The 26,987-nt window shown below is 43.8% G+C and overlaps 2 protein-coding genes across 2 annotated transcripts; one reads left to right on the top strand and one right to left on the bottom strand.

The window, feature by feature from the left end:
* Positions 1-904: 904 nt before the first annotated feature.
* Positions 905-20,556, bottom strand: taok2b (TAO kinase 2b). Its single transcript, XM_029455720.1, is given in 22 exon segments — positions 905-2,484; positions 3,125-3,307; positions 4,790-5,002; positions 9,298-9,537; positions 9,788-9,958; positions 9,960-9,992; positions 10,192-10,320; positions 10,465-10,642; positions 11,237-11,460; positions 11,652-11,858; positions 12,747-12,914; positions 13,482-13,563; positions 13,899-13,992; positions 14,125-14,216; positions 14,901-15,014; positions 15,290-15,386; positions 15,514-15,559; positions 16,301-16,402; positions 16,500-16,571; positions 17,525-17,665; positions 18,257-18,295; positions 20,021-20,556. Coding segments are annotated over 21 exon segments (3,540 nt in total). The 5' UTR covers positions 18,260-18,295; positions 20,021-20,556; the 3' UTR covers positions 905-1,533.
* cabp5a (calcium binding protein 5a) lies at positions 19,566-25,508 on the top strand. Its single transcript, XM_029455794.1, has 9 exons — positions 19,566-19,922; positions 20,520-20,659; positions 23,325-23,597; positions 23,892-23,941; positions 24,264-24,294; positions 24,445-24,588; positions 24,696-24,805; positions 24,937-25,084; positions 25,202-25,508. The coding sequence occupies exons 4-9, from the start codon at positions 23,894-23,896 to the stop codon at positions 25,228-25,230; spliced, it is 510 nt and encodes a 169-aa protein (XP_029311654.1). The 5' UTR covers positions 19,566-19,922; positions 20,520-20,659; positions 23,325-23,597; positions 23,892-23,893; the 3' UTR covers positions 25,231-25,508.
* The last annotated feature ends 1,479 nt before the right edge of the window (positions 25,509-26,987 follow it).

Consider the following 26,987-nt stretch of genomic DNA (forward strand, 5'->3'; position numbering starts at 1 on the left):
GTTGCTGCTGTACGAGTGTCTTTAAAATTCAATTGTTTGGTCTAAAATAAAAAAAAGTGGTAATATAACTAGACTTTACCGCTCGACACACATACATGAATCATTAACGATTATTAATAATCGCTTATTAATAATCGTTAATACCTTGAACACACACCATACCTGACAAGTTTTTTTTTAATCATTGTTTTTTACAGTTGAGAGGGCCCTTTCTTTCTTCTTTGCGAGAAAACCGTGAACATGATTACAACAACAATTACATCAGGATTAGTTATGGTAATATCGACACCAATAGAAAATGCATTTGGAGTTGTCGCTCTAAATCTTGAATTCAATACTCATTTGAATATATCAAAATTACTATCATTACCTTTGTTACTCTATAAAAACCAATGACTTGTTTTTGTTCTTAATATTCCCATAAATATGTACAGTAAAGATCAAAAACGTGGGACGAGTGATCTTCAATGGACAGGTACGGTACGTTTCGATTGTGGTTTGGCCATGTTCACGAATGCTTTTTTTGTTGTACATCTATCTCATGCATTGGAGTGACTCCCATAGACACCTACGTTGTTTAGATACTCAATATGTCATGGATGCCAGAAAGCTTTTTTTTTTTTTTTGTTCTTTTGTATTTTTTTACATGTCCTCACAAATGTTTCTCCTCTCCGCCTTTACAAACATTCTGTTTTTAAACTATCTCGCAGTCATCAAATAAAAATTTTGATGCCACGACATCCCTTTAAGAACCCCTTAAAGGCATTGGTGACGTTCCAAGCAACTTCTTTTTTGTGTTTTTCTTTTATACACTTAATACAAAAAAAAATCAACAAAACATCAACGGTTGTAAATCCCCCCAGCGGACTGGAGACCAAAGTAAAACGTCTTTTGTGATTCCCCCCCCCCCCCCCCCCCTTTTTCCTTTCTGGAGCTGCAGTTACGAGTGCTTGCTAGATATATCTGGACACTACAGACTACATACAAGTACATACACAATGCAAAAAAACACCTTTTCCTCCCCCCTGTCCTCTCTCTTTCTCCATTCCAGCATAGAACATCATAGAAGAAAACATGGCTGCCGTCCAACTTTCTCTGCAGCTCTGGGAGAAACAAAAGGGTAAAATGTCCCTTCTTTCACACGTCCTGTCTCACTTTTATACAGGCAAGATAAAAACATTAAACACCAACCTCCTTCTTTTTTTTTAAATATAATATCACCTTAATCCAGTGGTATTACAGGTGGTTACATTCCTCCCTCCCTCTTTTATACCTGTGAGAATGGGAGAAAAGCTCTCTACCCACCCTGAGTCTAAAAGGAGCAGGGTGCAGCTCAATAATGTCAGTTTGTCCTCCCTTTGCCTCGGACTGATCTCTGTGCCTTACTGTGCGTTAAGAGGAACGGGTGATATCCCTAAATCCTCTGCATTTGAGCTATTCTGAGGAGAGATCAGTCGAAGCAAGTTGGCAAGCTGAGAGTATTGAGATGCAGCCTGTGATAGCTACCTTCCTAAATCCCTCCCACCCTGCCGTCTAAGAGTAGGAGAGGTGGGAGCCGTTAGAGATGTGAGAAGTGACCGAGGTGCTTCGGCTCAGGACGCCGTCGCTGCCCCCGGCCCCTCCAGGCCCCCCGCCGGACGCCGTCCTCCTCAGAGGTTGGGGGCTGTTCCTCAGGGCCATCAAGCTCGGGGCACCGCGCACACCCAGCCCGCCGCCGGAGTAGATCCCTCCCTGCGAGGAGGAGGATGAAGAGGAAGAGGACGAAGGGCCGGAGATGGTGGGAGGGGCGGGCGGCGGGGGAGGTAGCATGGCAAGGGACTGAGAGGAGGAGCGTGAGGGCAGGTGATGGGAGAAGGGCAGGGGGTGTGGGTGGGCCAGGTCGCCGCCGGAGCCCCGCACTCCAGCCCACTCCCGCTCCCTCTCCTTCTCCCGCTCCCTCTCTCGATCTCGCTCCCGCTCACGGTAAAGCTGCGGCGTGCTCTGATGGTGGTAGTGCTGGGGCAGGTGGTGGCGCTGGTGATGGGAGGAAGAAGAGGAGGAGGAGGAGGAAGAGGAGGCGGAGGAGCGGGAGGAGTGGTGCACCTCCCTCCCGTCTCGCCCCAGCCCAAGGGCCAATCCCAGGGCGTGGGAGGAAGAGGAGGACTCGCTCCGGCGGTCCCCCGCGCCGCTGCCGCTGCCGCTGCCGCTACCGATGCCACTGCTGCTGCTGCTGTTGTGGCTTCGGCGGGAGTGCTGCTGCGGGGGCACGTTCGGCGGGTGCATGCCGTGGCTCCAGTGGCCGGCAGAGCGGGTGTTGGGGGGCGGGACGTTGGGGTAACCCTGCATGGGGTAGGCCTCACTGGGTATGCCCGTCAGTGCCATGTTGCTGAAGCCCAGGCGCAAGCTCTCCGAGTCGAAGGACTCGATCTCGCTGGCCTGACGCTCCAGGAGGGTGCGGATGCGTTCTGAGCGCTCGTTCTGCAGGGACAGCATCTCTTCCTCGATCTAGAAAAAGAGCAGAACACATGGAAACATTAAATTGTAGCATTAATTAAAAAAGGTGTTCAAATTCTTTCCTAATCCAAAATTCTAGATTTTGCATTTGCAAACGTGAAACGCTTTGAGAACTCATCTTAATTAGATTACTGCGTGTGATGAGACTCAACAAAAACAATCTCCCCACGACTTCAGGAGATCTTGATCAAATCACACAATCTTTCTGAGCAGACTGATGTCAGGGAAATATAATTTATTCTGAGGAAGATGTGCGATATGATCAAAAGCTCCAGGACATGTAGTGACGGACCTTGTGGTGGGATTGTGTTTTGTCAACTGCTGTCTCCAAGGTCAAGCCTCGACCTTTAAGCTAACAAGGACGGGAAACCCTTAACGCTGGGGAAGATCGTGTGATATGACTAGAGAGCATCTTGTGGTGAAACACATTAAAGGTGCTGTTGTAGAACATTGAAAGTTAATTGTAGAAGTCTCAACACTTAGCTGTAACTTTGTAAGCTTCACATATGAGTTACCTTTCAGTTTACAATCTGCTCTGCAAGCCAAGCTGGATTCCTAAAACTCACCAGAGGCCTTTACTACATTTTAAGGAGCTTTGCTTTTATAGAAGAGATTGCCAAAGCACTCTAACCCTCTGCTCCAGCAGGGCGCGACGGATGGACACCCTCTGCTCCAGGTCCTTGACCTCCCTATCGTGCTGCGTGTCGGTGTGGATCTTGATCTTGCTCTGGTAGGCGTTAAGCAGCTCCAGCTCCTGCTGCAGCTGCATGCGCAGCACCTTGTACTCCGCTTCCTGGGTCTCATCCAATCGCAGCTAAGAGACGGAAAGAAAGAGGGAGTGCCATGAATGAAAAGTGGATTTGGCCAAGATTGTATGGACGATAAATCATGCTTCAGTGTTGAGGAAAAGTTTTGAGAGTTTGACGAAGGTAAAGAAAAGAAAGGGAGATGCAGAAGAGAGAGGCGAGGATGAGGAGTGAGAGTTAAATCAGGAAGTGAATCATAAAAGACAAACGTCAGTGCATATTCTACTTATAAACTATAATGCATCAGGCAGAAATAGTAGGTGAGTTTGTGAATAGGATATGAAATGTTATATTTACTATTATAAATCAGTTTAATATTACAGAAGCTTGCAGAGCAGTTGCACTTCTTTGACCTGTGTTTGTGACGCTCAGAAAAACAGATTCAATCTGAATTCATTCTTTATTTCATTTTTTTTTTTTTTAAATATTGTTTTTTGACCTCAGGTTTGAATTTAATCAGTCAGTGGGAAACCTTCCCAAAGAGACTTTACCCACAGCGACAGAAGATGTGCAGACAAACAAGGGCAGCAGGGATTTGGCTTACAGGGTTTACATGGCACTCTGCGACGTGAGGTAATTAAAGTGGCACAAGGCGTATTATGTATTATGTCACCGAAGGGAACGAGACATTTTCCTCACATCCTCTTCTTACTATGTTTCATTCATTTAAAAGCTGGGGATTGGTGTGTGTGTGTGTGTGTGTGTGTGTGTGTGATCCTCACGCTTAGAGTTATATTGGACTATTTAAAACGTCACGCAGTGGTGGGATGTAACTAAGTACATTTATTAGGACTGTACTTAAGCACATTTCAGCCACTTACTACACGTACTTAAAGTATTTTTGCGATAAATTGTTTCATTTGGTTTTTATTCCAGCTTCTCGAATGTGAGGATTTGTTACACGGGACATTTCTCTGTATTCAATACTTGCCACTTGCTTGTAAACATATTTATTTTTATCCCAGGTTAAAGGTCAATCCATATAAAACACTGAACTGTTCGTAGTTCTGCTTTGATGCAGAACAAAGGAAAAGGATCAGTTTAATCCGTGCGAACTATAACGATCTGTTTCTCAATAACATTATGTTCCTACAGGTATCGTTAATGAAGTGAGAAATAAAGAGTGTTGTGGCAAAACGTACCTTCATGGTCCCCTCGACTATTTTGAACTTCAAAAACATTTAGCGTCTGAACTAAGATGTCGCAGTTCGTCATTAGCTTTCTCTCCCTCGAGCCAGAATATTATCTTTTGCGAGCGGACTTGCACAGAGATGTTAAACTGTTGGGGAAACAGGATGGCGTACACACCATTTGGTATAAAACTGGGAAATGCGGGTTTAGGTGGAGGCTAACACTGAGGTACCAGGAGGAGGCTTGTTGTCGGGCAGGATGGCAGGCGGGCGGGCAGGCAGGACGGCGCCCCGGGCCGGGCACAGCAGTGGTGTTGTGGTGCGAGTGTGAAATGAACGATGTCTCCTTGCCTTACTCACAGCCTGTGTGGACAGCATATCATTGATGGAGTGGTCATACTGCTCGGCCAGGATGGCCAGCTTACGCGTCTGCTCGTCCTTCAGCCGCTTCAGCACGGCCTTGTGGTCCGACTTGGGCGTGTTCTCCAGCAGGTGGTTGCGCAGGGCCTTGTACTGACGGGTCTGGATCTTACAGGTGTCCTGGAACTGACGCTTAATCTGTAGCTCTTTGGACTGCAGGAGAGAAGAGAAGGAAGCAGCTGGGCTAAAGTGCTCCTCTGGTTTTATAAACGAACATGGAGATGGATGTTAAACACAGAAGAAGAAAAGACTTAATGAATTACTATTTAGTTTTTGGTCAGATGGCCACCATTAGGAAACAACTTAAAGCATAAATAATGTTCAACCTGTGACACGAACTTTGTAAAAACATTTGAAATTTGATCAGATTAATGAACTTCTGACAAATTAAATGCAGAAACATTAATGCTTCTTTACGTTCTGCTTTGTTTTCACATTCCTTAATGGGCTGGAAAAGTGCTCGATAACTGTTGTAATAAATTACTTTTTCACAATTAATGACCATAATATGTTAATTCATTTAAACCTTATACTATTAAATTAGAAATAAATATGTTTGGTGGCTGTTGGACAAAGTGAAGGCAGCACAGAGACAACATGTGATACAGGAGGGATGATGATGATGATGATGATGATGATGATGATGATGATGATGATGATGAATAAATGATATAAGATCGGCTGATAAATCAGAGGGAGGAGGAAACGAATGAAGAAGGTAATAATGGAAACAAAAATCATAAAAACAAACAAGACAATGATTTTCACACAAAATCATTTATTTCTTTGTGTAAAAAAAAAAAGAAGTAAAAATCTGGAATTAATAAAAGTAACAAAATGTTTGTATGCTTGCGAGCACAAAGCTAAAACAGCTAAAGTGGGAATAAAAGGACAACACAATGGCAGCCAAACAACATGCAGTACTAGTCTTATAAATACTGCATGAATAAAATATGAAAGAACTCAAGGTGATGCAACTGTCACAACAAAAACAGAATACAAACATGTAAACATACACGGAGGAACAGGAAACAACTGATACCAACAGAAACGTGAATCAATGGCAAAATAAGTTACATTCAAATAAAACCGTCTTTTTTTTAAAGCTAGACTTCCCAAATGCAGGTCGACAACAAGATGTGCCCTACTTTTGTTTTTTTATCTTCCCACCTGGTCAAGTTAAGATTGAGTTTTATAACTCATGCACTATTCCTCCATATACTAAAAGGCTCAAGAGTCGTCCTTCTGCGATCTACAGTACTGAGCATCGTCTACCGTTTACAGGCACTAATGCATTTTGATCATCTCGTCCAGATTCTCCTCGCATTTTAAACTTCTTATAAAAATGTGCTCGCAGGCAAACTGCAAAGTCGTTTAGTTAAAAGTACACGTCAGAGCATTTTGGGGTTTAAGTCTTCAAATTTGCAAAGAGCATGAGATAAAAACGGCGCTTTTGGAGCGGCCATTTTCTTTAAGAAGCAGAAATAGAGAAGAAATGCCAAAAGTTCTCCGGTTGCAGCTTGTACATTCAGAGATACTTTCCCCCGTCGTGCATCAATGCAAACTAAGTATCTTTGAAGTTTTGGACAATATATTGGAAGACGCCACCTTCAGCTCTGGGAAGTTGTGACGGGCCAACGTTAAATACAAATAATAATCTGCAGATTAATTAAGAATGGAAATAATCGCCCTTAACTGAAGTGATTTGTTCTTCATTTCTTTTTAAAATAGTTTTTGGGATAGTGCAAAATCAAACAGATGTCTGCGATTACTGCTTAATCTCAACTTTCACATTCAGTAGTTGCATCAATCTTTGGACTTATTTCATGATTGCGTGTCTCAAACGATTGTCTTCTATGGCTTCGTATAAATTAAGCTTCATTGAAATGTTAAATAGATTTTTATTATAATATAATCTCACTAGGCCACTAAGTATATCCTGCTTACTTATGGGTTCCACTATAGATTTAATATACGTCACTTCACAAGAGACATCGACATTTGTGCAAACAGTTGTAACTAGGCACTCAACCGCTGCACATTTATAGGGTTGTTTAGGGGAGAAGTATCTAAATGTTTACACGGTAAATCATTAGGACATTATTGCATGAAGCGCAATAATTGTAATATCTAACTAGAATCCAAAAAGATACGAATTCACCAGCTGTGAATAATGCGTTAACGTGAAGCTAAATGGCCCCAAACTTTATTATTTGAAGTCCGACAACGTAAACCAACTCATTCCCACTTGGACTTACGGATCAAATTATGAAATGTCTACAGATATTTCTGTTCCGCTGTTTATTGCACTTTGAAACCGACTGAGGGCTAGTGTTCAGGCTGATGTTAGTGAAATCTGTAGGTTTCCTTTCACAGTATTCAGCTTTGGGGAGGGACATTATAGCCAGCGATGCAACACTGCGATATTTGTTCTAAGCACTGATACAACAGTGCACCCTTGGAATAAGACCACTATAAAGAAAAACAAGATTGCACAAAACCGGTCTTAAAAATAACCATAAAAATACGTCTTACAAATTAAATTATAAAACAATAAAAATAACTTTTACAAAAAGCACAATAATGAAAACTTCACTGGTTTGGTACAGAAACTGTGGGTTCAGCTGCAGGTTTACATTTGCAGGGCCCACTGGTTCAACAGGATGGCTTGTGTGCACACATGTACGCATGTTTGGATAAACTTCAACGGCCCGAGCACAGAGACACGTGTGCAGGGAGACACGTGTGCACAGAGACACGTGTGCAGGAGACACGTGTGCACAGAGACACGTGTGCACAGAGACACGAGTCTCATCTTTAGGAAATGTGACCAAAAATCAGTTTGGGAGTTATGCAACATGTGGACCCAAATCAAAAAGAAACGATGGTTGAACAAAGAGCGTGAACACACACACACACACACACACTCTTTCTATCTCCACGGACGGATTTTCCCCCTGACAAACCTTCCAGATGAAGTTCGTCTCAACCCACACTCCCACTTCGCATCCTCACGGAACAACCTCTCTTCCCTCCTCTGTCTCTCCATCTCTCTCCCCCTCCTCTCCCTCTGCCTCCTCTCTCTGACCTCCCTCGGCAGCAGTCGGGGCAGCCTGCTCGGGTTCTCCTTCTTCAAGAAGCCCAGAGTTTGGAATTGGATTCGGACGCGGAGCGGCAGCTTTATAAGGATCTGTCCGGCAAGTTTTAGCACTATGGAGTTAGCTAAGTCTGCCAGGACCCCGAGGGGGCGTCTGCTGAAACGCCTCACCCAGAGAAGTCCTTTGGCCAAGGGAGAGGTGTTAGTGCAGCGAGCCTGATACTCTAAAGGTAAGCTCTTTAGGGGGACTGGGATTTTGGACTGGCGCCCACCCCAGTTGCGCCCTGCTTTGGGAAACATCTCATAGAGGCTACGCTCAGCCATGCCGCCCAGGACTGACTGGCACATGGCAAACAAGGGTCGAGGCAGGCGGAAAAGGACGCGCATGAAGAGGCGGTTGACTTTGCGGGGCGCGTGCTGGAAGAAGTCGCGGGCTGGCCTGACAATCAGCACCACCACCAAGTAGAGAGAGAGGAAAATGGAGGGAGAGCTGAGGAAGGAGGCTGAAATCAAAATCATGGGGATGTAATAAATCCCCAAACTGAGGGAGAGTCCTAAACTGAAGAGGCTGCTGGCCCAGAGGCTGAGCGACAGGTAGGTGGAGAGAGACAGAGAGCAGCACGAACGAAGGAAGAGGTACGAGAAGAAGAGCGCCAAGAAGGCAAGCTCAGTGGAGAGAAGGACAGAGGCCACCGAGGGCAGAGGAGGAGAGCGACGGAGGGAGAGGAGGAAGATGGAGAGTAGGAGCAAAGTGAGGTTGCAGGGCTGAGCAGCAGCGGAGAGGGAGAGGAGGAGGCAGATGGCGTGAGAGAAGAGTGAAGGGAAAGAAGTCTGAGTGGGGGGAGGGGGAGGGATGGGAACGGGATCCAGCGCCTCCTCAGCATCGGGGAAGTAAAACTCAGACAGCTCGTCAATCACCCGCTCGCGGAGGCGTCTCTTTTCTGGGGACAGGGACAAGATGAACTCTGATGGACAACCATCGGCCACGCCCCTCCCCTCCTCTTCCTCTTCATCAGTGTCTAAATGTGCAGTTCTACTGTGATCGTCCTCGTACTCCCAATGCACTCCTTCCACTTCCCTTCCCTTCGTTTTAATGTCGCAATCTAACTCATCTTTCCTTTCAACTCCCGTGGACACGCACACCCTCCTCCTCCACTCCTGTATACATTTCATCATCTTCCAATACAGCGCCATCGAGCTCAACATCATACATCTCTTTAGCCACCGCCGCCCTCCCCTTTTCTAACCCGCCATCCTTCTCGTCCTCGCCCTCGCCCTCTGCTCCCCCCGCCCCGCTGTCCCAGCTGTCACCCGGCCCCTCTGCTGACTCGCCCTCTCCCTCCTCACTCACTTTGAGGCTCTTGGGCTGCTGGCGGACCTCCACGGCGTGTTTCTGACGCAGCTCCTGCTCACGCCTCTTGTTATACTCCATCTGGTTGGTGAGCTCCGTCTGGTGCTGCGTGCGGATCAGGTCGGCCCTCGTACGCTGCACCAAACCCAGCTGACGGAACTCCAGCTCCTGGGTGGACTCGTGGTGACGGAGGAGCATCGCACAATCCAAGTCCTTCAGAGTCTGCTTCTTGTTCAGCTCCTAGAGAAGATCAGAAGATGAGGACGAGGCCGGAAGGATGTTGTAATAGTGCGAGGAGAGGAAACCGTTTACAGATCGATGAGGAGAATCTAAGTAATATTTCCTATATATTAAATGATTCAACTCTGCATTCATTTTGAACAAAACCCGTTAAGGATCTGAACCGTTTGAATTCTACGGCGCTGCTGGCGGCTTAAAATACGTGGAGAATTGAATCGTCGACACGCCAATGTAATTTTAAACATGGCACCTCTCGGAGCAGGTCCTGCTCCAGGTTGTGGCGTGCCAGCAGCATCTTCCTCTTGTACTGACGACACTGGAGCTCATAGTACTGCCTCTGCCGACGCAGCAGGCCTGCCTCTTCCTCCGCCTGCAGCTGCTGCAGACACTCCTTCTGATGCACCAACCACTCTTGCTTCTCCTCGCTTTGGTGTCGACTGGTTCTCGTTCAGTTCCTGCAGTGGAAAGAGATTAAAAAGGCAATGAGCAGAAGGTACAGTTAGTATCAGCTGAAAGATCAGAGCCGTTTGTACGGTGTCTGCATGAAAGAAACTTGACCCAAAAAAAAGGATGAGGTCGACTCAACACGATAAAAACTGACATAACATTTGAACAGACGAAATGAACACGACTGGTGACGGAACGTAGAAGCACCTCTTTGAGCTGCTCCTTGCGTTGTCGATACTGCCGCTTCTGGGACTCCAACAGACCAGTCAACTCCTTCTTTTGCTGGCCCAGTATGTGCTGCTGGAACTTCTTCTCTTCAGTGAGGACGGCCTTTGTCTGAACAAACAAACACACAAACCGCATTAACAGGGAAATGGAGAAGCACAAGATGTAAAAACATCACAGGTTCCTTCTAACGGCCGTGTGCTTGTCGACTTCTCTAGTTTTCCCATCTCGTATTCATCTCCTCCTCCAGCTTACCTCCTTCTCCAGGATAGCCATGTGCTTCTTGGACAGCTTTTCTCCCTCCATTGAGAAGCTGTTCCTCTGATTCTCCAGCTCTTTGTCCAGTCTCAGCTGGTGCTCGTCCATCTCTGCCTTCAGCTTGTTCTCCAGGCCCATCAGCTGCTTCTGGTGCTGCCGCCGCATCCGCTTGTACCTGTGAGGAGACATGGGGCACGGAGTTAGCTCCAAGGAAGGTACGCTCTCTGATTTTATATCTCTTTGTCCTCTGTTGAAGTTCAAAAGTGAACGGCGTCCCTTTGAAACGGTAAGTGAGATTAATGCAGGATGTTCCGGATGTATTAATATTCCATCACGTCAGTACTCGAGAAACATCTTTGATTTGATGTCAAGTGATTTATCAGATGAAGCTTTCTTAAGGAATATAACTCCCTTTGTGTACAGCCGGAGAACTGTTTATTGATCTCGGGGAAAATGTGTTTTAAAAGACTAAACGCCAACAAATATGGATTGAAAGTATTCTGTAGAAACATGTTGTGAATTCTGGAAATAATTACCTCTATCATGTTTCAATAAATGTTGACTTAAGGACTTCACAACGCTCTGGAGTTATTGGGAAAGTTTGGATCACAAGAGTCGGAAACGATCCTCCACAGCCACTGCAATCTAATTCTATAACTGCGCAGCATTCAAATGTTGATTTAGAGTTTGAACGTCGTTATGAATGAAGCTTCAAACTATAACGTGTTGGCTTCATCTTCCTCTGACAGCGACATATTATACACCTCACCCAGACATCTGCTCTCTCAGGGCCGAGCCCTGCTCATGTTCCTGGATCTGACGCGTGACGAGCGACGCCGTCCTGATGGTGGCAAAATGGTCTCTGTTGCGACGACGCCTCCCTCCGCCGCCGCCTCCTCTTTCTCTTTCTCCGGCGCCGCCACCAGCAGACGGAGCTTCTCGAAGTGGGTCAATCTCTGGCTGATAGGGATCATCGTAGATGTTGTCGTGGCTCTACATAGCGGAGGCCGAGCAAAGGAGAAAACAGAAGGGAGGGAAAGGATTTAGGCTCTTTGTGATACTGATGGACGCGGTGCTCCGAGGGGTTAGGGGACTCTCGCGCTCCTCAACACACACACACACACACACACACACACACACACACACACACACACACACACACAGAGTAGAACGCTCGGACTGACCAGGGGCTTGTGCAGGACGGAGCTGTTGGAGGTGACGGTGTGCTCTCCCTCCTGCATCATGGCCATCTCCCCGCTGTCGTCGGAGCCGTCTGCCAGGCTGTTGACCGAGCTGCTCTGGGAGCTGGCGCTGATGGACATGGACGGCAGAGAGTGGGAGCTCTCCATGCTGTTGACTGTGCCGGTGCGCAGCATATACTGCTCCACATCCTGGAGGAAAAGGACAAGAGGGACGTCTTATTATAACAGTTAAACATGTTCTAGGGAAAGACTCCTTTACGGGGTGATAGTTTATTGATCAGTGTAAAGCGCACACAAACGTGCTCGTCTTATTCTGAGCACACAGAAAGTAAAACATGAAACTAAAAAGTGCAGCCGCACACTCAGAATTCCTCAATTTCCTTTTCGGGGAACAACCAACTGGGAATAAATGTTGATGGGAACAAATGCCTTTGTATGGAGAGGCAGGATGGAGGCAGGAAGGAGGCAACCAGCTGTTTCTGTGAAGGTTCATCTTCAGGGCAGCGATTTCTTCTTTGTTTCGTTTGACTGGAGTGCGACTGACTTTGGAGTTATAAAGTGTTGGTCAATTATCGAGTGGCATTCGCAATTTCACATTTACACCTCAATGTGAAATAATGAACAAAGAAGTTTCACGCTTGTGGTTAGCAGGAAATGTGACACATGGCGACACAATTCAAACTGTCTTCACTTCACAACAAATCAGACAACTACAGCGATCCCCTGTAATGTAGACGGAAGCAGGCAAGTCCCAAGGCGTTCCTCAGGATCGCTCTCTGCACATTTTTAAAGGATCGGTATCGGCTACAATAAAGCTGAACAAACGCGACCTTTTCGTTTCTCCACTGTGTTCTGTCAACCTGCCGGTGTTGCAGCGCTGCTCTCCTTTATGACAGCCGGGCTCTAAAGTGTGAGCGTTTCTCTCGTATGTGCGACGGAAAACCAGGACTTTGATCAGGTAGCTTGTGGAAAATAAAGTTTGCTATATTTAGTAGTCGACAGCTGTTACTTTAATGTGTCAGATACACATTCCTCACGCCTCCCTACGGCCCTCTTCCCCCTCTGTCCCAGTCTTACCTCTTCCTCATCTCCTCCTTCTGGTTGGGGTCCGTTGAGTGCCTCATGGAAGAGGATTTTCTTCATCTTCCGGTACTGCAGGTTGTCCAGCTCGCGGACAGCATCCTTGGTGCGGGCGATCAGGTCCATCACAGCCGTCACGGGACGCTCTCTGCAGAGGAAATGGTGCTGTGTGGATAGAACGGTTGAGAGAATGGATTACCTATTAAATAGTCACAGGATTCTTCCGAGTCTGAAGTCAAGTTTCCTGTAGATTAGGATTAACCAACATACATGGGAGTTGTGGTGCTGCTTTAAGATATTGATTTTGCTTCATACTGGGAATCTGCTCATCAACCAGAATAAGTTGCACATCAACGCTGATGACGATTGTTCCTCACACGTCCACTCACTGTTTTTCCTTCGAAGGCAAATTATTTGTTTCCCCGACAACAAGCTGACCTGCATGTTAAGCCTGCGCGTGCTTGAGCCAACTGGATCAGCAAACGTAAACACAGACCGCTATAGTTTTTATTTAACACAGCTGGTGCGACCGAGGAGAAAGGGGAGCACTTTCTTCTCTAAATAACTAATTCAATGTCAACACCTGCTGTACTGAAAACTACACAAGACGCATGACGTCGTGCGCAGAGGAGAGCGCAGCTTGTGCCCAACACATAATGTACATCTATGCAGGGCTCTCGCTCGATCATAAAGACAATGTCGAACAACGCGACACCAGACAACACTTTGTACCTTGAGCAGCACATCAGAGGTAGGTCTGTCCTGGGCGATCTTCTGCAAACAGGAGTCCACAAAATTGCGGAAATAATCCGACCTGAAAATGATAAAAGTTGTCGATATAAAAGCAGCGGTCACATTGTGATGTTCGGAAACATTTAAAAAAGGAGCTTGTAAATGTTCTAACTGCAACACAGATCCATGAACTCAGGAGGTCTCGCTGTTGTCAAGTTCATTTCACCCCTTGCACACGGCCATGCAATGTGACAAATCAGAAACTAAAGCCTCAATAACATCAGAAGCTATTTTAGAAAAGCAACATTTATAACAGAATCTCAAGAAACTCACGCTCCTCTTTGCACATCAAGAAAAATCAACAACAAAAGTCTTATTTGCCTAAAAGGACATTTAGGAAGTTTCACCAACTCTCACCAGTGATTAGACTGCAACACGGGGCTCTCATTCTGGGCGATGTGGTATAAGGCACTCATCGCATTCATGTTGAACAGAGGAGGCTTCCTTTCCGCTGGAGAGGGACAAAGAGCGGCAGATAAAGAGCAAGAACAAACAAAGAAGAGTGGAGAAAGCAAAGACATGGGTTGGATGCTTTCAGCTTTGTGGACACACACGTAAACACACTGTGATGTCCATCTCTTACCCAGCTCTATGCAGGTAATGCCAAGTGACCACACATCCACCTTCCCGTCGTACTGACCCTCGTCCATGGCCAGGATCACCTCAGGGGCCATCCTGCATGGAGGATACAACAAAGCAATTCAACCTTTTCCATCTCTTTGATCCTGGACCAACAGAGAACGCCGCCTCAGGGCTCACTGTCATCCCCACGTCTACACCACATGAAGAGACGCGAACAATGAGGGGGTTAGGCTGCCTCGTGTACAATAACAACAGTAGCCTGTAGCCGATGAATAGCCTGATGTCCTTGGGAGAAACATGCACGTAAAAAGCTGCGAGGTTTAGTTAACTGACAGGGAAAAAAAGGAAACACTTGCGAAACACCGCAAATACACAAGTAAATATATACATGAATAATATGCAAATAGAACATCAGTCAGGGTTCAACGTCAATGTGTTTCTTCAATGTGTCATCGTATATCATTTAAATGGTTGCTTGTGCTTCAGCTCATAAGTCGCAATGTTCTCGCGAGGTTATCGTCAGGGTTTCCCCCGCGCTGGATTTAAAATTGCCTCCACAGGAAACGATGCATGCACGTAATCCAGCATCATTTTGTTGCATTAATTGCAGCCTCACTGTGTCCGAGCTGGATTAAGATTAATGAAACATATCCAACTGCTGCTACACAAAAGCATTGGACTGGAGAAACACGGGGTGAAGAGCAGCGTGTCCGTCATGACGGTCAGCTCTCCATCGTGACGAGGACGACGTTATGTGTAATACGTTTGATGTCTCACCAGTAAGGTGTTCCCACGAAGGAGTTGGCCGGGGCAACGATGGAGGCGGAGCCAAAGTCTCCCAGTTTGACCTGGCCCGGCTCCGTTAGCAAGATGTTCCCGGCCTTCACATCCCTGAGAGAGAGAGAAATGATCAGATCAGAGAAAATGACTGGCCAGGAAAATCGTGAGGAAGACAAAACAAATAAGGAGACATATGAGAGAGAAAATGTATCGTCAGATGTACTAAAATGTGCTGCAGCACAGTGTGTGAACACCGTTGCATAAGCTCGTCTGAGGCAGCACAGTTTGTGCTTTCTCCCCCTGTATTTGTTTTGTCTCTTGTCAGGAGAAGTGTGGAGGAGGAGCGCAGAATAGATACAGATAGTGAGAAACAGAACGGGGGTTACCTGTGAATCATGTTGTGAGAGTGAAGATACACCAATCCCTGCAGTGCACCATGGGTTATGGCAGCTATTTCCACTTCCTGGAGGGGTTTCTTGTGGACTGAGCGAGAGAGAAGAGAAGCATTAGGGGATTGTTTATGTGAACGACTGAAATATAATTAAGTCATTAGTGTTCATTTGAATTAATTAGTGTTAATGTCTTGATTACTCTATTATTTCCTACTTACCTTCCAAGAGGTCAGAAGCTGAGCCCAGGCAGTACTCCATCACCAGCTAGGAGAGACACAGAGGGAGATCACACCTCATGTTGACCACTGTTTCACACTTGGTCTGAGAGTTCAGCAAGTTATTTAAGTGTGAGAGCAGCTGTTCAGCTAAACCAGTATTATACTTTATGTAATATTACATTCCAGCCGTTTGTTTCCGACTCGTGTGAAGCTTTCCCAATAACATCCGACATGTTTGTATCTGAAGAAATATTCTTCTCCGATCCATATGTGCACACCAAAGGGAGGAACGCACTCACGGCACGCAGTTAAAAGCTTTATTCCAAAACCTCAATAGAAGCTTCAAATGTAAAAGAAGATGACTTTAAGTACAGCCCTAAACACTTATACAGTACAGGAGATAATGGCAAAGGCATTTCCACCGCAGCACCTTTCCCAGGGGACCAAGAACCTTTCAAAAAGGAAATCTGGAACTAAACCTGCGCTGCGGCCGGAGGAACCAGGGACTAGATTGCACTGATAATGCACGTTGGGGGGGGGGGGGGGGGGGGAAGTCTGCATTGACGGGAACCCCCTTTTGTTTGAAAGGGGCTGTTAAATTGTGTCTCGCCACACTTTTTCATCTTTGTTGTGTAGTAGAAGCATTACCATACTGAGAAGCACCTTCTGCACATACAAAATAATGCATTTCATGAGCGTGACGGCGTACAGAATGTAAATCAATTTATACTTTACATTTGAAACATGCCTGAAAAGACGGCTAAAGTGCAAACACACACACACTCACCCATGCTGTGTGCTCTCTCAGGTAGCAGCCATGGTACTCAACAGTGTTGGGGTGGCGCAGTTTCTGGAGGAACTTCACTTCCTTGATGATGTCCTGCCATTTCTGGAATCAGCAGAGCCAACAAGACACGATGAGCCGGACCGTTAAAGGGATTTTACATCTGCGATAGACGGCGGCTGTGAGAGGCGGCAGGTCTTACCTCATTGGACTGTTTGCCACCATAGGACATCTTCTTGATGGCCACCACCTCATTTGTGCGGATGTCATGGGCCTAATGTGGAAAGGTTAGAGACAACAGATGATAAATAACTTCATTAAGTTTCTTCCAACAGCAGCGATGCCTCTGCCTGAACACTGACATTATTCAGACGCTTTTTTTTTTTTTTTTTACATCAGACCCAATGGACAAATCTCTATTACATAAAACAAGCCTCCTTCCCTCTTCTCTTCTGTCCTCTCCCGTGGATCCCTTCACCCATGACTAGCTCCTTTTCACCCTTCATTAAACAAGAGATTTTTCCTCCTCCATCAGGCCGGTACCTTCTTCTTCTCTCCTGCCACATCTCAGCTGATACGTTCATCCACCCCGTGTTTGCATCGGCAGTACCTTCATCACTAACAGACACCGTCTCTGACCCAGAACATCCCTCGCCATCGTCTGTCGTATCGTACCATCGACCACTTTGATTCACCACAGCGACAACATCTCAATGATGTGAATGTTGTTTTATCTGTGGTGGTTTATTTTTTGAGTTTTTGGGTTGTTGAATAGCTGAAGTGCAGAATATTATCATAAATCAATACTCACAAGTGAAAAGGGGCTAACAGTATAAGAATGTAATGCCAGGATCTCAAAGCAGATCACGTTCAGAAGCTTCACAGCAGAGTGTGTGTGTGTGTGTGTGTGTGTGTGTGTGTGTGTGTGTGTGTGTGTGACTAAAAAGGGATATTTTTAATGTCTCCAGAATTCACGAGCAGATTTTCAGCAGGGTTAATTGTCAGTTACCTAATAATTAGATGCCTATATTCATATTTTACAAATGTATTTGTATCAGTAGAGTGTCTCACTAAACCTAACTTATAATAATTCCCTTTCCTGATAAATAATCCAAGTTGTGACTACATCGTGAGGCCGGCCGACAGATGAACAGCATATCATTTGCACCTATAAGAAGATACCACTGCGGCACCACTGTTCCATTACTATTACAGAAAGTTACTCACGAAGTAGACTGCTCCGAAGCTCCCGTGGCCGATCTCCCTCAGGTCCGTGAAGAGCTTCTCAGGGTCGTCCCTGAAGAACAGCTCAGCCACCTCCGGGTCCTTCAGGCTCCCGGCCCGGACACTCGCCGGCATGGCCAGCGCCTGGTGAGCGTGGAAGACACACACTGGGTGAGCGTCTGTTGTTTGAAAGGATTACCAACATTTGTGTTGGAAACACGAGTCGCCTGGTCGCGGCATTCTCTATGCGGCACGTTATAACTTTACATTACTAACTGGATCTATGTTCATGTGTTGTGCATGCGTGTTTCAACTTTGTAATTTTCTACAGTGTCTACAATGTAAATATGTCTGAAAATACACATTACAGTAACATGAATCCAACGTTTAATTTCCACAACACTGTTGGTAGTCTAACAGTTACTCATGCAACACACGTGAGCGAGCTAACTCGTGTTAAAGCACTGTGCGGCACCGATCCATAACAAGTGGCGAGTCACTTTGGTTCATGCGTAAATACAAAGTGCAAATCTGTGTCGGCATATGGATGGAAAATATCAAAGTGCCCATCAGCTTCAAATGACTATCCGTTCACCCAACCATTCATTCATCCATCCATAATCATCCATCTGTCTCTCCAGCAGAAATAAAAAGGCTGAACAACAGCGAAACTTAACATTTCTATATTTAGCATTTTTACAAGTAACATTGCAATAGTCGTAAATAGTTAATTACCATTTCTTCACCGGATACAGTATGTGCTGTTTTCGGCTTCTGTAGATCCAATTGGAAATGAGGAAGACATTAATGTTTATTAATGTCTATTAAATCTTCTTTTGGGATCAAGAATATCTTAAAATGGCAATTATTTCATCCTTCTTCCTCATTTTACAGTAAGATTAAACAATCCCCACAAAATGCTTCACATGTTCATTGTATGCTAAACAAATCCTCTCTGATGACCCATCATGTCGACTGCTCAGACACCAAACAGCCAACTCCACTGTATGGCCACCGCACGACGACAGCGTGCACGTGTGTGGGAGTGAAAGCGGTAAAAACTCACGCTAAATAAACTGTTGTTTGTCTTTGAGATCAGTTATGAAAAAGCAAACGTTGTTCCTTTTAATGTTCTGTCAAGCAGTAAAACGTTACGCTAGTGCATCATGGTGGGACTGATTTCCAATTGCGTGTGCTTACGTTGCAATGTTGATGCTAAAACAATATATCGTTGAGCAGAGATCAGGGTCATGAGGAGAACTCAGCACTTTATATAATATATATACACACACACGGTACAGAATATTGTCCGACCGACAACAGCAGGCCACATTTGACAGCATGAAAGTGAAGGTCCATCATTTGCCTATCACGTTGTACCTTTAAGTACCACTGCAGAGTGAGATCGCTCTTAAAATGTCAGACGTTTCTTGACCAATTATAGAAATGAAGGAGTGTTAAAGCGCCGAGGTCCACACTTCTGTAATATATATTTGGCTATTGGATAATCAGTTCATTTGGTATCGTTTCTCTAAATGTGTTGGTCATTTAAATTTTCATTTTGAAAAGGAGAAGGATATTTAAAACCCTATTCCTAAAATATATATATATTGTGCTTTCTGTATGCTTATAAGTACGGCTACAGTACAGACAGCATCTGCCTATGTGTGTGTGTGTGTGTGTGTGTGTGTGTGTGTGTGTGTGTGTGTGTGTGTGTGTGTGTGTGTGCTGTCTTTAAAGTGAACAGCCTGGCGTGAGGTTTATCATGGGACATAAGGATCTTGTCAAAGGGTTAATGTGGAAATGTAACTCACGCTCCATATTTGTTTTAGTGATCAGTAACTGGACTGCTGGGCCTTCATGTCAGCATTTTCACACACTTAAAACTAAACAAGCATCACATGAAACGTTTCTTAAAAGGCCATTTTGCTACTGTCAAATGGGAAGCATGTGGTTCCCTTTGAAAAGGAGAATCTCACAACCAAGCCTAAAGCTAGCTCTTACATTTTTTTTTTCATCTGTGCCATTCTCATCCCAGACACACAGGAAGAGGCAACTAATGCTACAATTGTGTGGTTTCATTGAGGACTAATCTCTCTAACCCTACATGCAATTTGGGGCATATTCTGGAAAACTAAAATGCTTATTGTCCTTGGTTGGTGAGACAGAGATAGGAGCTTGCCATCAGTATCATGCACTGTGTGCATCTCAGCTGAAAAGGCTAGATGGCTTTTTGCACTTGGCTGGTCAATTAGGCTATCTTTGCTCTAGCTCACCGAAGAAATGCATGACATGTATTCAACAGTAGACAACAACAACTCATGGCTGGCTGAATGTTGAGGCTGCAGGCCAACAACAAGACTACATGCCAATGTCAACGTCTCCATGATCTGAATATTAGGTTAGTTAATTATGCTAGATGCTCTTCCCCCTGCAAAGAGCGATAGCAAGGCGCAGTCGGCTGCGTTAGCATGCTGAATGATTTATAACATGTCTTACCGTGGCTTTTGGGATCCACTGTAGCTAGCTCAAGAGCTAGCTAACCGGCCTGGGTAGAAAATATTGTTCTCACTCCCCTTTCCTCGGCACTGGTGTCTATTCAACACGAACAAACCACATTCGGTCTGTCGATGTTTTTACTCAAACCCCTCTCCATCTTGATGCTCCCAGTCAATTGTACAGCTAGCACGTCTGCACGGCTTGACATGAGTAAAGTGCCAGTTAATTAAAGTGACAGCAAGCTGACTGACGGCTGCCAGATGAACTGGCCAGCCAGCTAAGAAAATCAGAGGCTAGCTCTAGCTGCTGCTAGCAGCACCGCTAACTAAATAACGTAACGCCAAGAGCTGCCTGGGACGTTTTCAATGGGAAACTGATTCTTTAATTCCCACGGGTCCGCTCCGAGCTCCACTTTGTACTGTCATTACATTAGTGTTGTCGGCGGATTTCATCTCCAGTTCGTGTTATCCCCATTTTGCTCTCATCCGTTTTTGTTCAGGACTTCATGATGGCGGAGCGGGGCGGGAGCCGAAAGGAAAACGGAAGTGCTCTTCTTCGACGCTTTAGAAGCAGGCACAAGAGCTGCAGCGACGCCCCCGTGTGGCCGAGGAGGGTCACCACAACATCAACGCACAGAAAGTAAGTCAAAAGCAACAATTAGCTACTGTAAAACATTAAAAAAAATAAGCTAGGGCCATATTATTAGCATGAAACAATTTGACAGAAAGCTGTTTAACTAGTGAGATCTCTAGTATTATTCTTTTCTTTCAGGGGTTCTCATTAACACCCATTTGTTTTGCATATGAGGATATGTTCAGTGGGGGAATCAAAGCAAAAACAATTAACAGTTGTGGAAAACATATCTGAATATTTACTTGAGGAAAAACACCACTGTAGGTTATCAGCTAAATGTAATTTAAGTATAAAAGGTAAAAAAGTCTCATTAGACAGAAACATGATTCCTGTGAATGTTGTATTATGTATTATATTATTGGTTTATTAATTATTTATATCAGTATTTTAATGTTCAATCTACAACGTAAAAATCTGCACCTGAAAAGTAACGTTGGTGTAGTAAAAAGTATAATTTTTCCATCTGAAATGTAATGGAGTACATGTATAAACTATCTTAAAATGTGTGAATAGATTTTGAAGTGTCACATCCGTCAAGTTGATTGATTGATCTCTGTGTTATGGTTAGACAGACAGACGCGCAATATCACAATCCCACATATGGCTTGTTTGACCGAGCCGTTGCTCTCATAATCCATTCAGTATAATCTGACACAGCACACACACAAAACACACAATAAAGCCCTAACAGTTGCAAGCAGCTGCTGATCCAATGTACAGATTATTTTCCACAGTAATCTTCTTCTACAAAATCTTTATTATTACTCTTACGTCACATTTGTTTGGCATTTAACTAGTTCCGCATTTTTCAACAAAACTTATTTCAAACATCAAAACTCTCAGCTCGATAAGGACATGCACATTATTACTTTTCTCATTCATGCCTTTTATACTTTCAGGAATATTCAACATTTTCATGCATTTCAAACTGTTGTGTACTCATTCATACTTTCAGCCAGAAACTCCATTTAAACGTTCAAATGTTCCATATCTTTCATACATTATGGGCATTATTCAACCTTTAAAGTCAGCGATTCAGTTTAACATCAGCTTTTCAACAAACCTTAAACTTTATTTTCTTCTCACACATTTAAGACAGCGATGCATGTATTATGTCCCAAACATAAAAACCTATACACCTTCTCCTCTTCTCATACTTTCCTGCTGCCCTCCACTCTACAGACATCTTCTCCCAGCCGTGGGCTTTGCATAATGCCTCAGCTGCCCGCTGCAACGAGGGAGGGGGGGGGGGGGGGAAAGATAATAAAATCATTACTAGCTCTTGCTGCGTAACCCAGCAGATTATGCTTCTTATGCGAACAGATATTTGATGAATTTACATAACAGGGAAGCAGGGAGGGAGGAAAAGGTTAGAGAGGACACACACACACACACACACACACACACACACACAGACACACACACACGCCCACACTACCCATCAGCCAGTTAATTCAGACATTGTTGGAGGAAGTGACGATTGATCCCCCGGGGCAATAATCGCTGACATTGTCATCAGGGTATTTCATGGAACAAATAATCCTTTTTTTTCTCCACGCAAAGTAACTCATGCAGATTATCACACAATGGGAAATGAACTTCAACTGGCATGTGGCTCTTTAATAGATCCACAATATGTTTTACTGTCATGTCTTTGAAAACAATAGGGGCTGAAACAACAGACGGCCCAAAGAGCTTCTATTCTTTTATAGTGCCATATGTTGTTCAACAGAAACAATAAAGCCTATGATTTAAAGGGTTTAAACTCCACAGTGCGAGTCCAGATTAAACATACCGTCATCATATATTTAAAATAGTTCGCTTTTTTTTGTTTAAGCTCACTACATCAATGCTTTTACCACTTGTTCAGTCGGTCCGACAAGAATCTATACGAGTGTCCTGATCCAGAAGAAATGAACTCTCACTTTATGACCTTTCATCGTTATTAGAACAATATATGTCTGAAGTGGAAATAAAAGTAAAACATGTTTTGCCCAACAAGATTATGTTTGGTCATTTTATGACTTTATTAGATAGTTGTCAGGTGACGCAGAAGATGAGAGAGAATGTTTGCAATGGGAGGATATCAAAAAGCACATGAAAATAAATCATTTCAACAATATCAAGACAAATACAAAATAACCGTCGACTGAGAAACACAAAATGAACTTTTATCCAGTCCGAGTCCAATAAAAGCCTAGAAAACACACCTTTACTGCACGATTAATCCCCTGCTTTTCTCCAAAATGTTTCTTTTTACGTGTTAAAACACTTGATCGATGAATCAATCAACAGAACATGAATTGTCAACAATCATTAATTGTTTAATCTTCATTTATCGAACAAAAAAGTCAAACATTTGCCTCAAATTTTGTTTTGAAGAAACAAAGATGAATGGCAGAAGCAACTGAAGGCGTGATCTATACTAATAATAATAGTTTAGCTCTCTAGTTATTCTATTCTCTAATTAAAATACAGTAAAAGTGTTAAATCTGCTGTATTGAACTGCAGTGAATTGGACGACGACTGTAATGAATTCACAGTAAACAGAAGAAACAGAAACTCTACCTCTGTGAACTGACCGTATCCGATCTCTAACTCAGATAGAAGTATCATTTACAATATGATGTTTCTCTTGAGCTCAAACATGACCCTGATGTCCTCCCATCAGACCACTGACTCCTCCCAGCGAGCATGCGACCCTGGATGCAGCCACACCTCTCCCCTCATACAACCTCCCAGCATCCCGTCAGGCTGGCCACACCGGGTTTCCACACACTGAGAGGAAGGGCTGTCCTGGCCGAGGAAGAAGAGGACCAGTGGGAAGATTAACAAACAGAAGGAAGACAGAGGGCTTGTTGCACCGCAAGTCAGCTGCTGGGTCTCGGCTTCAGAGGTCGTGTGTTATACGTTTGGCTGATGAACAGAAATTAACCAACAAAAAGTGAGTACAAATAACCTGTGACACTTCATTCTTCTTTTATTGTAGTACTAGTTAGTATTTTAGTATTTTTCTCCTGTTATAAATGTTTTTATAATGGCAGAAAATGGAGACACAGACACAGAGTTCAGTCATAATACAGAGTTCAATCCCTCAGAGGGAACACAGACTGCTCAATCTATCTTAATCCTCACTTTCTGGCTCTGGACAACACCAGCAGTCATGCATCATGTGTCAGAAACTGTTAAACAATTCATAGCTTTTCATAATTACACTTCAATGTTCTTCCTCTTGCAGAAATGAGTTTGGGGGCAGCGTGCGTTTTCTTGCGAGGAGGGAAAAATATTGTAAGTACCAGCAGTGACAGCATTTGACTATTTTTGATGGGTTTGTGTTGATGTTTGCAAACTGCAATGAAAGGTCTTTTGGATTACCCAAAACTAAAATGATAAAGAGAATCTGGGCTTTTTAATTCCTGCTCTTCAATATTGCATGCCAGTGGTGATGCACCAGCCAATATGGGAATAATCTAGGCTTTAATCCACAGTTTAATCTCTGTGCCATTTAAATATATTGGAATGTTCTGTATTGAACTAAAATAAAAATTATTTTTGTTAATTGTGTTTTGCTACACTGGAACCTAACCGATAGTTTTTTCTCTTTGTGCAGTCAAGAGAACTGGCTGAAGATGAGATCGATGGTAAGTTCTCACTCTCTACATCTTGTTCTCGTGTTTGCGTCAGTAAATGCAGATTCAACTCACTGCATTGATCTCAACCCTCACGGGTCATTTTATACACTCACTTGTCATGATTCATGTTCATGAGTGTTTTTCTTCTTGCCTTTCAAGAGCTTCGCGATGCATTCAACGAGTTTGATAAAGACAAGGATGGGCTGATCAGCTGTAAGGACCTGGGGAATCTGATGAGGACAATGGGCTACATGCCCACGGAGATGGAGCTGATCGAGCTGAGCCAAAACATCAACATGAACCGTGAGTCCCTACAGAGCAAAATATATTAAAGAAATGCTTGTTTTTAATGTAGAAATTGATGAGAAAACACAGAAGTTCTGAATCTTTTCTTTTGATTTTCACTCCAGTTGGTGGCAAAGTGGACTTTGAGGACTTTGTAGAGCTGATGGCCCCAAAGCTTCTGGCAGAAACGGCCGGGATGATTGGCATGAAGGAGCTCAAAGACGCCTTCAAAGAGGTGAGAGTGAAAACATTTTTCATCAAACTTTCCAAAATGCAGCAGCTTCACAATGCCAGATTAATCCAACTCAATCATAAAGATAAACGCTGACCTTCCTCTTTTTCTTCTTCTCTTGTTTGTGCGGCTAGTTCGACGTGGACGGAGACGGAGAGATCACAACAGAGGAGCTGCGGTCGGCTATGAACAAGCTGATGGGAGCGCACATGAGCCAAAAGGAGATAGATTCCATAGTAAAAGAAGCAGATGACAACGGAGATGGCACGGTAGACTTTGAAGGTAGGAAGTGTATTTCAGCTGTGACATGGACATCGATAATAGAGCAAATGTAATCACAATGATCGTATTGATTCATTTCTCACTGTAAACTACTCGAACTCTTCTTCTCTGCTGCAGAGTTCGTCAGAATGATGTCCCACGAATGAAGGTGGAGGATACCGTCAGCTCTACGGACGTGCGTTCTTATTAATGCTGTCTTTCTAAAAAGCTCTTTGACAAATGAACTTGTATATATATCAAGAACAAACACGTACAAATGTAGAAATTCAAATGAAGTGCTGCGAAGAAAAGTCAAGCAATGTGAAGCTGTTCTCAGAGAGAATTTTACATCTATGCAAAGATTTTAAACAAACTAACTAAACTATTATTTTGCTTGATCACATTTAATTTATATACAGAAAGTCATTTTGGATTGTTTCTCTGAATCGAATTGAATCTTTTGAAATGTATGTATTGCTAATGGAAAACATGTATTCCTTATATTATAATGCAAATTAAGATATACAAATGATCGAGCACTTACTAAGCTACTGTGTATAGCATATGTACATATAAAGTATTGAGCCTGAGCTTGTTGTAATGTGTTGAATACATAATTCATTTATGAATGGAATCCTTGTAACAGGTATTTTCCAAATGTCTAAATAAAACGTCTAATGTAACTTTACACAATTAGTTTTGCTTTGAATGAATGTGACATGATTCCTGTGTGAAAGGAAGCGAATAACACCGAGCGTGTGTCCTTCAGCATGTAGTCCGCTGCCTTATAATTTGGCAAATTTCATAAAAAGTCAACCCAAGAGGTAGATTTATCCGTCCAGCAACTGGTTTTATAAAATGTCTTTGTCTATTCAAATGTGGAACACATTCTCTGCACGACTTCCAGAATAAATCCACTTGCATAATAACCCAAAACCCGCCGGTTGCATAACAAATCAGAGCAATAATCTATGGATTTCGTGTACCAAAGAAGGGATTTGAGAAGCCAAAAATATCAGCAACGATGCTGCAGAGCGGGCACAGCGTGGAATGGGTCATTCCTCTGCCCTGGCTTTGAACGGACATCGGGATAAAGAGATTGTGTGACCACTGAATTGATAAGAGTGCCGTCCATAAAAACATCATCTCATAACGCTGACGTCATGACTCACGCAAAGCAGATTTGTTGGTATTAACTGCAAAAAACATTTAAATGGGAAAAAATTTGCTTTTTCCCAGAATTGAGGCTTTTGAAGAGCGAGCGCTGTCCGAGCTATTCTTCTCAAGTGGTTCATGTTCGGGGAAACATTGTATGTAGGGATGGCTTGATACGATTACCTCTTTTTTTATACAACTAAGTGTTAACAATATGTTTGTATGGAAGCATTTCTCTTATCTCATCATCATCATCATCATCATCATCATCATACTCAAAACAAATACTCTGCTCCCCTAAAGGAAGAAATACATAACCCACCACACGACTCAGTGGTGCGTTACTGTAGCTTCTTTTTATTTAAATGTTTTCACACACAGCACCATCCAAACATTGAAATTGGAATTGAAAGTGCATCTTTGTGTAAATGTAACTATGCACTGATACGATCCATCAGCCTAGGTGTAGGTGTACATTGAGTTAAAAGTATTTTATACTAACCCTAAAGTGGTACCGTGCGACCCATAGTATGCACTCGGGCAGCATCACAGCAAAATACTGCTACTATTTTATTCCCCCTGATACACAGTTAGCATGTGATCTGGAATAGTTCCACAAGTCAACACAACAATTAAAAATACAGAAATTGTCTCAATTTGGCAGCAGAATTTCCACATATTTCCCTTCCCATCCTGCTACATAGACCTGTGAACAGAATATGTCTTGTGGTTTATCTCCAGTGTCAAACTGACCCAAGGCCAACCCAGC

The sequence above is a fragment of the Cottoperca gobio genome, chromosome 19 (genome assembly GCF_900634415.1).
Source record: "Cottoperca gobio chromosome 19, fCotGob3.1, whole genome shotgun sequence".
Lineage (NCBI taxonomy): Eukaryota > Metazoa > Chordata > Actinopteri > Perciformes > Bovichtidae > Cottoperca > Cottoperca gobio.

Coding starts and splice junctions, on each gene's coding strand:
- cabp5a (XM_029455794.1), top strand. CDS start 23,894: ATGAGTTTGGGGGCAGCGTGCGTTTTCTTGCGAGGAGGGAAAAATATT. Junction 24,589..24,695: donor CCAAAACATCAACATGAACC/GTGAGTCCCTAC, acceptor TTTTCACTCCAG/TTGGTGGCAAAGTGGACTTT. Junction 25,085..25,201: donor TGGCACGGTAGACTTTGAAG/GTAGGAAGTGTA, acceptor TCTCTGCTGCAG/AGTTCGTCAGAATGATGTCC.